The sequence below is a fragment of the Uloborus diversus genome, chromosome 2, assembly GCF_026930045.1.
Source record: "Uloborus diversus isolate 005 chromosome 2, Udiv.v.3.1, whole genome shotgun sequence".
Classification (NCBI taxonomy): domain Eukaryota; kingdom Metazoa; phylum Arthropoda; class Arachnida; order Araneae; family Uloboridae; genus Uloborus; species Uloborus diversus.
The window spans coordinates 10,784,728-10,801,167 of record NC_072732.1 but is presented as its reverse complement, the minus strand read 5'-3'; the positions used below and the strand labels follow the sequence as shown (position 1 = coordinate 10,801,167).

At 34.2% G+C, this 16,440-nt stretch overlaps 1 protein-coding gene across 1 annotated transcript in view; it reads left to right on the top strand.

The window, feature by feature from the left end:
- The first annotated feature begins 476 nt into the window (after positions 1–476).
- The window catches only part of LOC129217802 (G-protein coupled receptor 52-like), a 29,705-nt gene continuing 13,741 nt past the window's right edge, over positions 477–16,440 (top strand). The window contains exon 1 of the mRNA XM_054852143.1: positions 477–515. Coding sequence (XP_054708118.1) covers positions 477–515 — 39 coding nt within the window. The remainder of the gene's footprint in view (positions 516–16,440) is intronic.

Below are 16,440 nucleotides of genomic sequence, written 5' to 3'. Positions count from 1 at the left end.
GAATTTCGCCATTTACCAAGGTTCTACTGTATTTCGGTGAATGGCGTTGTCCTGCCTTCTCTCCAACAACGGCACTGGTTGTGCATGAAATAGCTGAAGACAAAAACTGTTGGCACAACTATATTTAATTGTTTTTAAGAAGTACGGTATACTCCCGATTATCCGTGTGCGGATTATCCGTGCATCATTTCGGAATCACACTTTTCTAAAGCTTCGATGATGTTATCGATGATATCGATATCATCATTGAGGAAGTTAAAGAAATCGAAGGTTTCGAATCCGTTGATGCTGAAAATGTAGAAAAGAGGTTTAAAAGCGAGGAATGTGAATCAGGATTTCAATGTCTAACTGAAGAAAATATCATTGAACTTGTTACTGAATCAAACGCAAGTTACGATACCGAAAACGAAGAACATGAAGAAAATGCAATTGCACATTCTACTGCTCTACAATCCGTGGAACATTTATTGGATTACATGAGTGAAAGAGGTTACGATTATGGAGAAATAATTGCAGTAAGAAAAATTTGTACGGACATACGCAACAATTTAAACAAACAAGGAAAACAAAAATATATCACCGATTTTTTTTGAGCAATACATTTCGAAGAAAAGTTCCTGGTTTGTGTGAGTATATACATAGTTTTTTCTAATTTCCCCTTAAATAGTTACCCTGCATATTCCTTAAATGATTTTTCGGATTATCCGTGTTTTTCAATTATCCGTGCTACACCCCCGGTGATTAGCACGGATAATCGGGAGTATACTGTAAATTGTTTATTTTCAAGGGCGCCCATATGGAAAATTTTTAAAGGGGGGGGGGCTCAAAACTTTCCCCCATAGTTTAGCAGAATATTTTCCCCATAGAAACCGATTTCAGTACAGATTAGAGATATTAAAATTTGATATTTTTAATAACTTATTCATTAACCCCTTAACAATTGAATAATTTTCAAGAAAGCGGTCATAAAAGTGACTATTTTTTTATTTAAGAAAATTATATAAAAATAGGTGTATGTACAACATGTGCATTCAATTTTTCATTTTCAATATTTTTTAGATTGAAATTTCAAAAAAAAATTAAAATTTTATATAAAAAGCAAGCCCAAGCAAGCAGCGAAAATTTAAGAAATACGTCTTTTAAACATTAAAAAAGCATTTTATTAATCTTTTGTGTAATATAAGTAAAGATAAGTAAATTTTTCTTGTGTGGTAAATTTCAAAGCTTGTGATACAGAGGCCAACGTCACAATCTGGTAAGAAGTACCAAATTTCCTTTCTTCATCTCTGCAATTACATTTAAAATCCGCAACTACATTTAAAATGGACTGGTGCTGCCATCTAGTGTATAAAGAGAGAAATAAAAATGTATTCCGGGCAAAATAAATGAATTGGTTTTAATAGTTTCGTCGCGTTAATATTGCACATCCCAGCACGGCAATATCATGGGAGCAAGAAATGGAGGTCGAATCCCTAGCAGGGCATTTTCACGAGAGCGAGTAAACATTATTAATTTCGTAAAGAAGTTCTTCTGCCCTTATATAGAAGTTTGGTAAGACCTCATTTGGAGTATGCTGTTCAGTTTTGGTCTCCGTATCTTAAGAAAGACATTAATGTATTGGAAAGGGTTCAAAGGCGGGCTACAAGGCTAATAAATGGACTTAGACTATGATTCCAGGCTTAGAAGGCTAAAAATGTACAGTCTTGAGCAAAGAAGAGACCGAGGGGACATGATTCAGTTGTTTGAATTTATTAAAATGAAAGATGTTACGGGGCTAAAGTTTAGCACTGAAAACAGGACGAGGGGTCATTGTTTTAAGCTGTTTAAATCTCGGGCTAACATGGATATTAGGAAAAATAATTATTTTAGCAGGGTAGTGGAACAGCTTACCGGAAGAGGTGGTAATGAGCAAGGGAGTAGATAGTTTTAAGAGAGCCATTGATCTTCACTGGGGATTGTAAATGGACTAGGACCAGTCTAGCTGGGCCCAGAGCCTGTTGCTGGTCGTCACTTTTGTATTTGTATTTGTATTAATTTTGCAAGGAAAAAAAGCACTAAAAGCAAGGAAGTTCTCATTTCTAAGGGGAGGCTTGAGCCCTCCCTTGCCCCCTATATAAGCGCCCTTGTTTATTTTCCCTGAGAAACGATTCTGAGCACTTTATGTCTTCTAGCATAATTGCAAAGAGCATTTACATGGAACCCATCCATCAATGATAATTGAGTTGTAACCTTCATTTCGATAGCTTATATCTCAAAACTCCATCAAGTGCATTGTTAAAGAAATTCCACAGATATAAAACGAGCTGATGTGCGCATCACATGACTTCCTTTTACTCCAATTTAATGATAATAGCACCTTGGTGCAAGCAAGGAAACACTAAATATTTTCACCCCTAGTTTCTTGCAAACCGAAGCAAAAAAAAAGTACACAGATTTATTTCCCCATCATTGGCAATTTTAATGTGATTCAGTGGCTAACTCTTTAAATATCACCAACATTGGCCGAAATAAAACCCGATTGAAAATTTAAAAAAAAAAATTTGTCGCCAAGTTGGCGACAAAACTTGGCGGTCAAAAGCTTGGCGATATATCGCCAAGTGTTTGACAAATAATTACACCACTTGAGTATACATCGAAATTAACAATGATTTCCCCACAAAAAGGGGCAAAAGACCCCCTTAGGAACATCCGAATGCAACCAAAAGGGAAGGTGCACAACTAGACCCTACTAGGAGTCTACGTACCAAATTTCAACTTTCTAGGACATACCGTTTTTGAGTTATGCGAGATACATACACACATACGTACATACGGACGTCACGAGAAAACTCGTTGTAATTAACTCGGGGGTCGTCAAAATGGATATTTCAGGTGTCTGTACGTTCCTAGGCATATATCCACGTGTGGTTGGGTCGAAAAAAAAAACTCAACATTCATTCGGGGGTGAGCAAAATGGAAATTAAGGCCGATTTTTGAGTGAAAATTTTTTCGGGAATACAATATTTCCTTTTTTGTAAAAGGAAGTAAAAATATGCAAAAAAAATTTTTTTTTGATTACTTTGCTCTGTAAATAACGTTTTATTCAACATTTTTAATCCAACAACATTTTAATGCACAAAATTAGCAGATTACTGCACACGCATGTTTCGGAGTTACAGGGAACCCTTTATAAACTCAAAGTAGTGAGCTCATGGAGGTAAAGACTTCCGGTAAAAGCTGATGGTAAGATCAGGGAACCCTTTTTTCAATGCAAAGTAGTGAGCTTTTGGATGGAAAGACATACTGTAAAACCTCTTGCCGGATGTGTTTACATCCAGAAGCTCACTATTTCGCATTGAAAAAAGGGTTTCCTGTAACTCTGAAACACGTGTATGCAGTAATCTGCTAGTTTTATGCATTAAAACGTTGTTGATTACTATTTACTTCTCTGTATAAAGGTATTTATTTATTTCTCACTTTGCTCTTTATTTTGTTGTCCTTTTACTGGTAATATGCAAGTTTGTCAGAATTTAAAATTACTACACTGAACCAAAATTGACTAACCATTTTTTACTTCCTTTTACAAAAAAGGAAGTATTGTATTTGCGAAAAAAATTTCACTCAAAAATCAACCTTAATTTCCATTTTCCTCACCCATGAATGAATATTGAGTTTTTTTTTTGACTCGACCAGACCTGGATAAGTGCCTAGGAACGTATAGACACGCGAATTATCCGTAAAGACAATTCCCAAGTTAATTACAACCAATTTTCTCGTGGCGTCTGTATGTATGTATGTATGTGCAGATGTGCGTCACATAACTCAAGAACGAAATGTCCTAGAAAGTTGAAATTTAGTATGTAGGCTCCTAGTGGGATCTAGTTGTGCACCTCCCCTTTTGGTTGCATTCGGGTGTTTCTAAAGGGGTGTTTTGCCCCCTTTTTGGGGGGAAATCATTGTTAATTTCGATGTAAACTCAAGTGGTGTTATAATTCGGCAGACACTTAGCGATATATCGCCAGTCTTTTTGTCGCCAACTTGGAGACAAATTTGGCTTTTTTTTTTTTTTTTTTTAAATATGTTTCATTTTGGCCACTGTTGGTGATATTTAGCGAGTAAACTATTGAATCGCATTAAAATCGCCAGTAATGGGGGAAATGACATTAAATTGGAGTAAAAGGAAGTCATGTGATGCACACATCAGCTCGTTTTCCTCCCCTTTTAGAAAGGAATTAAATTTTTTTTTGTTCAATTTCAACGCATTTAGAATGGAATCATTTTTTTTGTTCAATTTGACTCAAATACGTTGATTTGATCATGCATAGCTTTATGAATTCTAGTCGACCTGATGAGGATCAACTTTTTGACGATGCGAATACACATACAGGGGTGATTGTGAGTTCATCAAAAAATACCTGAAAATTTCAAAGCAAGACCGGGGGGGGGGGGGGGGGTAATCTTTGACCCTTATTACTTAAGTGCACCTTTGCCATAGTATTAAATAGTTCTGAGTCAAAATATTGTGTGGTTAAATTTTTAATGGGTTACAAAGTTACTTTTGAGCTGGTGTTATACAAATTATCTTGACATTTATTTGTCCATCTTAAGGGATAGTTGTCCATCTTAAGGCTCTGGCAGGTATATTTGATGAGTATTATATAATTTTAAAAAAAATGCGGAGGTAGGGAGATAAAAGCATAACAAAAAAAACATAGTTCCGGTATTTTCGGACATAAAAATACCGAAAATACCGGAAATTCGGTACAATACCGTAACACAATCACCCCTGTACACATATGACAATAACTAATTTAAGTAATGCTTCTATAAAAAAAAAAGTCCCATTATTCTGGATTACAAATCTCAAGTACTACCATGTCCTCATTGATCAGAATACGGTGACTCAGGTGGGAATATTCACCAGAAAATAAATAAGTGAGAAACGGAACAACCATTCGACGTGTTAGCTGGCCTGCCTGTTTTCTATGGCAGAGTGCACCATTTTAATGTCTTTCTGCAAAAGAATAATAGATTCCTGGATTTCTTTTAGCTGCTTTGACAATTTCGACTGCTTCTCCTCCAGTTCCTCTAAAGAAGTCTAAAATCAAAGAAAATAAACATATGAATTAAAAAAACAGTAATCATAAAACCATATACAGTACAATCTTGATATCTGGAATCTCTCAGGACGGGAAAAAATTTTGAGATATCGAGTTTTCGAGTCAACAAGGTTTTTTAAAAATTACACTACTAACTCTCACATTTACACACACGTACGCTATATGCATTTATATATGTACTACTGGACCACATCGAATTACGATCAACAAATTAGTCTTCAATATTTCACTAGATTTGAAATTTTTTAATTGTCGAAAGTGCAGGATGAGATTCTGAAATGTACAAAAATTTCAACTTGGTTTTTTTCACCTAAAAGTTTAAAAATTCTAATTTTATCTTCAACCAGTAACGTCGCATTCAAAAAGTTCTCAGCAGCCATTTTGTAGAAGTTAAAAAAGCTGAATGATAAAAATGAGGAACGCATTTTCCATTTTCGCTTGAAAACTGACGGACGAAAAATCGAACCCCTTTCCTCGAAGTGGACAACATGTTCGAGAGAAATGCACAAAGATTCTAAATTCTGGGGAAAACACTGCACCCTCTTCATGCCAACACTCCCCTATTATCTTGCCCCAATCCCCTATTCACAAAATTTCCAAGAAAAGGGATGAAAGACGTTAAGCAATCATCCCTGGAACTGGTTTTCTACAAAAATTGCCGAAGCAAAACGACAATTGAAACTTGCTTCTGTGCAAAAAATTTCGACATATCAAGGGTTTCGAAAAATAAATTTCGAGATAACTATGGAAAATACATAGGGGTTTTTATGGAAAATGCTGGGGAAAATTTTTGTTTCGAGACATCAAGGGTTTCGAGATAAGGAGGTTCGAGACAGTGGCGTAGCCATGGGGGGGGGATAGGGGGGTCAGAACCCCCCCCATGAGCCCCAAAAAATCATTTTTCAGTCGAACCTGAAGATTCGTTTATAATGTTAATTGTTGTTTAATTGATAAAGAATAATATATATATATATATATATATATATATATATATATATATATATATATATATATACATATATATACACACACATATATATATATATATATATATATATATATATATATATATATATATATATATACTTTAACCTACAGAAAAAATTACCCCCCCCCCCCTAAGGATTTTTTCTCGCTACGCCACTGGTTCGAGATATCAAGATTTGACTGTATTTGATGTATGTATGAAAGTACAGTAGAATCCGCGAATAATTGGATGAGCTGCTTATTCAAACCAAAACAAATCCCACATTACCAGCCAAAAAATATTCCCTTTATGGGACCAACAATCCGTTTTATCAAACCAAGAAATATGAGAAATGTGCATCACATGACTGCCTTTTACTCCAATTTAATGTCATTTCCCCATTGCTGGCAATTTTAATGTGATTCAATAGTTCACTCTCTAAATATCACCAACAGTGGCCGAATTGAAACCAGATTAAAAAAAAAAAAAAAAGTGCTAAATTTGTCGCTTTTCTACAAAAGAAAAACTAAATTAAAAGGGGAAAAAAAAAGAGCAAAATTTGCAACCTAATGGCTTATTTTAATTCTACAAGAGGTGATTACTTTATAGAAGTCAGTTTTACAGCATGTTATACTGTTGGTATAGTGTACCAAATGACATAATGAAAAAAAGTAATCTAATTTTCAAAGACATTTTTTTTAAAATTGTAAATGATAAATATAGCTTTCCTAAGGCTCCATTTGTTCACATGAAATCCTAGCTGAAATTCATTTCAAAAATGAAAAAACAAACAGGAAAGGGAAAGAAAAGAAAAACTGAATATGCAAAGGAAAGATTCGACTTCCATAGGAGGCAGTGAGAAGCAAAGGGATGTAAAATGGCCGGAGGATCTCTCCTTTGTTTTGAGGTAGGAGATAGAACTATACTCGACTGCAAGCTTACTTGACTATGTAGAAATGAGCTGAGGCCAAGCGAAGGAAATAGTTCCCAGCGCCTTGTCCGATATTCAGGTGAAATTAAGCTCTTCGCTTTAGAAATCAGATTAGTTAAATGAACCCACGCATACGTAACCTTTTTTAGTCATAATTTCTGTCAATCATTAAATATTTTCAATTTTACCAGTGAAGCATTCCATTCATTTGAGTCAAACGTGGCAGCCAATAGCAGCTCATAGACAGGTGGAGATGTCTTCTTATTCGTTAGTAAGTGTGATCTGTTAACTCGTTTTTCTTCTGCACGTCGTGACGTCACAATCAACTTAAGTTGCAAGCAAGTATAGCATCAAGGGCGCCCATATGGGGGGGGAGGCAAAGGGGGGGGGGCTCAAGCCCCCCCTTTGAAAATAGAACTTCCTTGCTTTTAGTACTTTTCTCTTTGCAAAAATGTAAAAACATTTCTTCTCCAGCCATTAATGAATGAGTTATAAAAAATGTCAAATTTTAATAACTCTAATCTGTACTGACATCGGTTTCCATGGGGAAAATATCGTGCTAAACCATGGGGAAAATATCTGAGCCCCCCTTTCAGAGTTCGCACTCAGTTTCAGAAATAAAATGAAGGAGTTTTGGAGGAGTTTTGAAGGAGTAAAATGAGATTTTGAAGGAGTACTAATTGAGATGATTAATGATGTCACACTTTTTTTCCAATATATTTGACCATCAGCAAGCACCCTTTATCACAAAGTGTCAAACTTCACCCTAAACTTCTCCTCTTGGCACGTCATATTTTTCACAAACACATTGTTACAATAACTGTGTGATGTCGCTTTTTGTCACCCTCTCTCTTCCCCTTGTCACAATTTCATGAGCCCGTCTCCTCCTCAAAGCATGACATCACTTGTGGATGACCCTTTTTACAATATCATAACTGCAATTATCTAAACAATTGTTTTTTTAATGCAATCAGTTAATGTAGTACACCTCCTTATGTAGTTTTAAATATTTTAATAATAATTAGACAACTTGACTTTTGCTGCTGAGAGTGTGGTGGGGGAAAAAACAATAATCCTAAAACTTGAAAAAAAATAGCCAAGCACCATTTAAGCATGTTTTACTTCACTTATGAAATGTCTTAGTCTGCTAATAAAATTTTCACCTTCAACTTTTATGAATTAACTATGATCAATTTGTAAATCGAAAAAAATAAATGCACGAAATTACTACATTAAAATCACCTTTGTGACGAAGTTAGTTGTCAATCGAAGTATTTTAAGTTTCCGTTATAGAGGAAGATTATGTAGTCATGAACTAAAAAAGTAGGAGTTTTGAAGGAGTTAAAACCAAAAAGAAGGAGTTTGAAGGGCCCTTCAAAAAATGTTAATAAATGAAGGGGTATTGGAGGAGTTTTGAAGGAGCGTACGAACCCTGCCTTTAACTTTTGCACATGGGTGCCCTTGTATGGTATCCCTGGATGATGATGCCATACAATCCAATTTAGAAAAGATACTCAACGAATGTCTACCCAGGATCTGAACTCCAAATACATTTTTCTCAAAACTTTAAGAAGTCCACTTACATCCCTTTGCTCAAAAACTGCAACATACAGTGAAACCTCAATAAGTAGTCGACCGGATTAAGTGGTCGTTTTTCTTTGGTCCCGAAAAAGTCTCATTCACGGTAATGTAAAATGATCCTCCTTTACTGGTCACCAAATTTAATTTTACCCGGTTAACTAGTCACTCAAAAATTGTTTTCTAAAATTCCTCTTCCTTATCGGATCTTAGAAAATAGTGTCGGACTTCGTTGAAAGGCTGTTTGATAGTCATTTTCCCTTGAAATCTCGATCCTCGGTTCTGGTCGTTCAAAGCATTCTTCTTTGCTGTGACTCTGCCTAGTGCCGAGAATATGAATCAAACTCTTTCCAGCAAGACAGACAAAATCTAATACCTGGAGAAAGTTAGTCAGTATGTGACATCCGTTCAAAGAACTACAAACACAGAATTTAAAGCTTGATGTATGTTTGAAGAGATCATTCTTTTCCGAAAGTAACAACTTCCTCAGTCAACATTGAAAGATTGTATTAATGTACCGTAACTACATTAAAATAAGTTGTTGTTATTAAGTAATGTATAAATAAGAGAAAATAAAACAAAGTAACTATCATTAGTATCTTTCCCCCTTTTTAAAATTTCCATTAATTTTTAGACATTGATTACATAAGTTATTATTTTTCTCACAGAATTCAACTGCTATTCTGCCGTGCTAAGCACAGATGTGGTATCTGCACATTTTATCAAAATTGAGTTATTGTCACCAGGTGGTCGTTAGTAATTTAATTTACCTAAATCTCAAGTTTTTTGGCGATTTGTAAACGCGAAATATTAAAAAAAGCTTTAGAAAAAAATTCGTAACTGCACAGTTTGCGGAGTTTGCTAAGGCAATTTGAACGTAAGTGACAAATACTAAGCCTTTAAAGTGGTATCTGCTCAGCTACCACTTTTTTCCTTAGTATTTTTTGTATATACGACTTTTATACCTTAGTAAAGCAGCATATTTAATAATGTAGCAGTTTATTATAACACAGAAATAAAAATTAGTTTACCGTTGAATAGTTGATACAGGTTGATAATAAAAATTAATACAACTTTGCATAATTGTTAAAGTAAATATTCAGCTTTTTCTATTCAAATGTTTATTTAAAATGTAAATTCTAAAAATGAAATGCATGTAAAATATTCATATCTAATTCTTTCATGCAAAAAAAACGCATTTCATTCTACGGCCAGTAATATTTTTATTTAAGTATCGTCTGCTGTCAAAATTATCTTCATGCTCGGTAAAAATGAATCTAGAAAATAAAACATTATAAAAAACACATTCTTTTAATATATAGAACAGAAAATTGTAATGGATTACAGTTTTAACTGTCCGGAGTTTTGAAAATGGTATCTTTCAGAAGGTAGATTGTGTTAGATTTGCATTAACAAAATAAAGCGAAACAGCTAACTCCAAAGAAAGCAGATGTTTTCAGTATTATTTAATGATACCTTGAGCACGTTTTACTAAGTTATTTTTGTCGTATCTTTGCAAATACCCCTAAAAATGCCTAGTAATTGTCACTTACGGTGAAAATAGCTTAGTACATGAAAAGGTTTTGAAAAGAAAATTTGTCGTAACTACATTTATTAATTTTAAATTAAGATTTTTACAAAAAATACTCTCTTACGGTTTTTAGATAAGTTACTTAGGAAACAACTACCGCAAGTTGAGCATTTAATTAAGTCATAAATCAAAGAAATGAGTTGTAAAACTTTAATCGTCGATTTCTCATTTTGAGCTCTACCGCAGATACCACATCTGTGCTTAGCACGGCAGTATTCATTTAATATTTGTAAGGCTTTTTTTCTACTCTACATAAGTAGTCACTCCACATAAGTGGTCAAAAGTTTTTGATTCCTTGAGTGACGACTTAACGAGGTGGTATATCGATATTAAAATGATCAAGTTAAAAATTCAAAACTATCCTGCTGCATTGGGCATGAAAGCTTACAGGGCCCAATATAGGCTGGTTTTGCTACCGTTTTTCGGTACCTTCACAAAAATCTTGTTTTGAAATAGGTACTTTCACAAAAATCAAGTAATAAAATCAGGTAGCTTCACGAAAACATCAAAAATTTCACAAAAATTCGCATTTTAAAATATAAAATTTGTATCTCTGTTTAAAACAAAATTTACTTATAACATAAAATTCTAAGCAGGTTTATATGAACAATCGCTTAAATAGCAACCTTTTTGTGGTATTTTAACTAATTTTTGGCTGTTTCTCGCCAAAGTGTATTTATGAAATATTATCGCAATCTTTTTAACCTGTTTTGGGGAACCGTTTTTCTCATAATTTCCAATATTGTACACAGCACATAGCCCATTAAGCTGAAATGACGATGGTATTTTTGGTACTTCTTAGGTTTTTAGCTCCCCGCCCCCTCCCCCAAAAACAAGACCTGTTAAAAATAATACTAGATGACATTTACACTTTTCAAACTAAAATTTCACTTGTTCTACTTCTCTTTTACAAAAATTAGGATGCCTCTAAAAGTTCACAAAAACAATGCTGATAAAAAAAAACTTTCACAAAAATAGAATGATGCAATACTTTCACAAAAATAGGTAGCGAGAGAAATATCCTGGATTGGCCCCTGGCTTAGAGCAAAAGAATGCAATTGGATTACCTTCGAGGGTCTCGGAGGGAAGCTGCACTGGTACTTGAAGAGTTTTTGGTACCAGGGGAAAGTCTGAAAAGCGTTGGGGTAAATGGTACGGCACTTGGAGATGCACTTTCTGAGGACCACTGTGGGGAGGATCCTCTCCACTGTCAGTACCAGTTCTACCTGCAACAGAGGAATAATGGATGTCGGAAAATTCATGAAAGTTATGTCATTAAACAAACTCAGAACTGCCATTAAAAGACATTTAGTAATACCAGGGTTGGCAAGTTTTTGCCGGGGGCGGAAAAAACCACGGTTTTTACCGCCCGGCAAAAATAGGTTTTTGCCAGTTTTTGCCAAAGTGGCAAAAATAGATTTTGTGTTAACAACTTACGGACAGTTTTTTTTTCTTTTATATAAAAGAAAAAGCATGAAAAGATTTCGATAAAAGGCTTTGCCATTTTCTGTAGAGTGAGCTAGTATTACTAAAAAGTAGAGTGAATATAGAATGCACATATTGATCAGCTTTTTTTTTCTTCTTTTTAAATTCTTCTCTTGGCTATCCATTTTCCCAGTAAGTGAGAAAAAAATGCATTATTGCTTTAGTGAGGAAAAAATTTCAATCTTTTTATTAATTTACTAAGCTTAAGTAAACAGTCTTTGTTTTAGCATTGAAGGAATTGGCTCATTCTGAAAAAAATGTTTTAGCAAACATTTAAAATCTTAAGTTTTGCAATCCCAACATTTGTTTTTTATTTATTTTTCACCTTATAAGTGAGAAGTAACATGGAGAGACATACCTAAAATATTAAAGTGCATTATTTATATTATATTGACACTATTTCTTGATTAACATTATAATGCAACTTTATTTGCAACTAGGTTTTTGCCGTTTTTTCCATTTTTGCCGTTTTTTTTCCATTTTTGCCATGGTTTTTTCCACTGTCCCGGCAAAAATACCTTTTTGTCGGCAAAAAACCCAACCCTGAGTAATACATACAGAGGAGCGCCACAAATCCACCGACCCGAAATACGCCAACATCCAAAATCTGCGTTGATTTTTCCCAAAAATTAATTTTGCCGAAAAATAATTTTTGCAAACGCAAAACTGCTATTTTGTCGCCAATAATCCGCCGCAAACGAATTTCCTCACATTACGCTATCAATCACTGAATAAAAAGATGATCCCAATGCAAAAACAGTCATTGGCAAAATAGTTTGTTACTTTACAATTGGATGCAATGACTGAAAGATGTAAGCTCTAAGTCTCTCCTCTCCGATACATGTTTTCTTAGGCTGGTTCCAAAGTGCTAGTTTTCGGCTGAAAAATATAATGTTCTCAAACATATTGTGGTGAAAAAATAATATTATGCTTTTTGGAGTGTTCTATAGTCAGAACTTAGGGGAAATCCTAATGCTGTACAATATTCAAAAGAAACTTAAGCTTAAATAGTACAAAAATTTGATACAATCCTCAATCTCAGAAATGTTTTCAAAGTGTAAATAGCCAGTATCAATTGTAAATATGTATAATGAATAATGTAAATAACTGTAAGAATGTTATTTTTATTTATTGTTCTTATTTTTTTGAATATAAAGGTACGGCCTCCTTAATGACCTGAAATCTGCAAAATCTAAAATCCGCACAACCACTTCTCCCAACTTGTACGGATTTTTGATCATCCACTGTATATGGATGTCTCACTTGCCAAATTGATTAACTCTATAAAACAAAAAGTAGAGAAAAGTGATGAAGATGATGGTGTTATCCATAGGAGTGAGCTGGCCCTTGTGTTACATTTTTGGCCATCACATGGTCAGAAACGTACTGAACCAAAACTTCACTATAAATTCACATGCTAAGCATAGATTAAGCACCGTTAAAGCAGAAATGAGGATTTTTTTTAAAAAATGGAGTTAATCGATTTGGAAACTCAGGCATCCATATGCTTTGTAAAAGATGGTTGAATTTAGAACCAGGGTTTAAGCTAAGTTCAAAAGATTTTTAGCAAAAGAGTTAAACTGGATGTCGAAGTTCACCTATTTTTCCAAATGCCTCAATATGTTTCAGCTATTGTTGAGAACTAAATTCAAAGTTCAGCTGTGGCATCTTCAGAGAAATAAATATGCAGTAGCTATTTTTATTTCAAAGAAAAAATTAAAATTGCACTTACTGTTGAGAAAACATAAGTTTTATTTTTAAAAGTGAACTAGTCCACTCCCCCCAATACATGCAGTACTGAGGGGACGTAATGCTCACTAAGATAAATTTAAGTTAAGATAGGTTTTTGTTTATTTTTTCTTTTTTTCAAAATAAAGATAAAAAAATCCATGAGAAGTCCGTAAGAAACTGCATTTTAGATGAAATAGTTTTAGTTTATCACAAAGCTTCTGAAGCAGTTAGGATCAAATACAATTTTGCTGATAAAATTTCACTTTTTCAGACAATAACTAATTTAAAAAAAACCATTATTTCTGGCACTTTTTGCGTTATTTTTAGTAGTTTACATTGAGATAAACATCCAATTCTGTTTTCGGAAACTTAGGCAATTAATAGTCTTGTTTACATCCATCGTGCGAATGAAATTTAAGATAACAGATTATTGAAGTTGTTGCATAAAAATAAATATAAATAATTAACCCCCCCCCAAAAAAAAAACTATAATTTAGATAAGAATCAGCTTTTAGCCCATTAACGTCCAAAGCATTAAGGATAAAATAATATGAAAATAAAATTTGAAGGAAAAAATTTTGAATTTTTCAAGAAAATAATTAATAATCCAGGGGAAAACGACACGGCACATTTTGTGGAATGTTCAATAGTTTGCATTGTATTGCAATATACATTTAATTCTGCTTTTGGAAACTTAGGCATTTAGAGAATCTTATCAACTTCCATCCTGGAAGTGACCAAATATGGCGACTGGGCTAAAAATTAAGATTTAGGTTTTTGAATTTGTAGCATAAAAATAATTATTAAATAAAAAATCCTCATTAAAAATCAATGTAATTGCACTGTTATAGTTTTTAGCACAGTAGCGTTCAATGCAATAAGGATAAGATGAAATTTTAAATACAAAATTTTTCCTTTCTCAAGAAATCTATTTTAAATAATTAAATAAATAAATTAATAAAATGCTTCACAGCACAATTTGCATTATTTTCATTAGTTTGCATTTGAATAAACATCAAATTCTATTTTTTTTTGCAAACTTAAGCGCTGAAGAATCTTGCCTACTTCCATCTTGTGAGAGACCAAATATGGCGTCTATGTTTGACTCGTCAAACAACGATCTTCCTTGATTACCTCCCCCCCCTCATCCTCAGGAGTATGCTTTCAAAGCGATTTATTTTCTTCCACCCTGAGTTTGCATAATTCCTCTTCATCCTATTTTTTTGTTAGGAATAACGGGGAGAGGGGGGGATGGTGACTGAGGACGTTTTTTTTTAGGTTGCGATTTTTTCAAACTAGGTCGCCACGTGGCGAGTGGCAACCATAAATCTTGACCTTTATTGGATAGTATTTTTGCATTTTGCAAAAAATGCTACAGTAGCAGAACCCCCCCCCCCCTTTGTAGAACTTAAAGAACAAAACAAAAAGCTTCAACTTTCCTAAAATATATTTTTTTTTACCTTCACAGTTTTACCGTTTTACGAAAACAACAAATACTTTTGCTACAACTCAAGAAATAATAAAAGAATACATAAATAAAATAAATAATTTTAATGAAAACAAATAAATTATTTTCGAACATAAACACAGAATAAAGGGTGTGAATGAAAAGCACATGCAGCTGCAAATGTGAACAGAATTGCTTTCCTTGTATCACAAAAAAAAAAAAAAAAAAATCACTAAAATGGTGGTGATAAATAGATTTCTTGATGACCAGGAAACACATGTGCAAGTTTCTTTGCAACTCCAATGAACTATACGGGAGCTGCAGCCATTGTCTAATGGCGGATGAAAAAGGTAAAAAAAAACAAATGCCGTAATTTATAACTTGCTTTGACGCTCAGTGAGTGATAGAAATTTTTCATCGTGTTTGTGGGAAGCTTTCTTTTCTATTCTTCTGAAATTACATTACACCATAAACTGTCTGAAGCCTGTAATTTACCCCAAAGAGAACCCGCGGAATGGAATGTTTCACCTTTTTCTTTAGTATTGTTAATCACCGCAAGGTAGCATATTCGAGCTCTGGAGTTGCGAATAGCCCTTTGTTGGCGTATTACATGGATCATGGCCCCACTTAATATTTGCAGGCCGTGGCAATTGCTAAAACCTATGGCAACAAAGAGGGCGCTACAGGGCACCTCTTTTTCTATTACTTTGCAATTGATTGGTGAATGCAGGGGTACCCTGTGCTGACTCTTGCAGTCAAAATGGGTGACGTCCAAACAAAAATAAACAAACTTTGAAACATTGTCATTGATTAGTGGACGCATGAGTTGTATCGAAACGTCGACAATGATTGGTGGATGCATGAGCTGCATCAGTTTAACACAGAAAAGTCAAAGATTGTCGAGGCTTGTTAAGTGCCAGCGCCATCTAGTGGGGCCATGCATGGATTGTCCCCAGATGTTCGTGGAAGGTTACCTTCCATAGACTAATAATAAGAGTAGACCGAGCTATGGCAACCCTTTTGCTGCTCATAAACCAAACCATGTGACTGGTGGATATCCTAACAACAACGGACGTTGATCGTAGCAGACGATCAACGCGAGCGAGAAATAAAATAAATAGAATTGATGGAACACGGAAGAATGATCTTTTATGGAGTCCGATTTGTAAATTTCTTATTCTAAGTTGTAAATATTTTGTTAATATAGTGATAGATAGTATTGTGCATTTTCTTCAGTCAATTTCAATAACTCTCTAAGCAATTAAAGATGCAAGCGCCCAAAAAGAATCGGCAAACGGTAAGATTTTTACCTACAATCAATTTAAGATAACGATTAGTACATTTTTGCGTTAACGCAAAACGTTTACGCCATTACGTTCATGCCAACGGTAAAGTAGCAGTTCCGAATGAAATAAAAGTGACTGAAAACTGTGATCAAAACTAATTACTAATGCCAAAACAATGCATAACTAAAAGAAAAACAGTTCAATCTCTGCAACTGGAAAAAAAATTATAATGAAAACACATTACGTCTTAAAATACGTGTCGAGTGCCAAACTATAGATAATGTTCCCATCTAGCAACCATGCCGCCAAAATTTTCGCCAAGCCT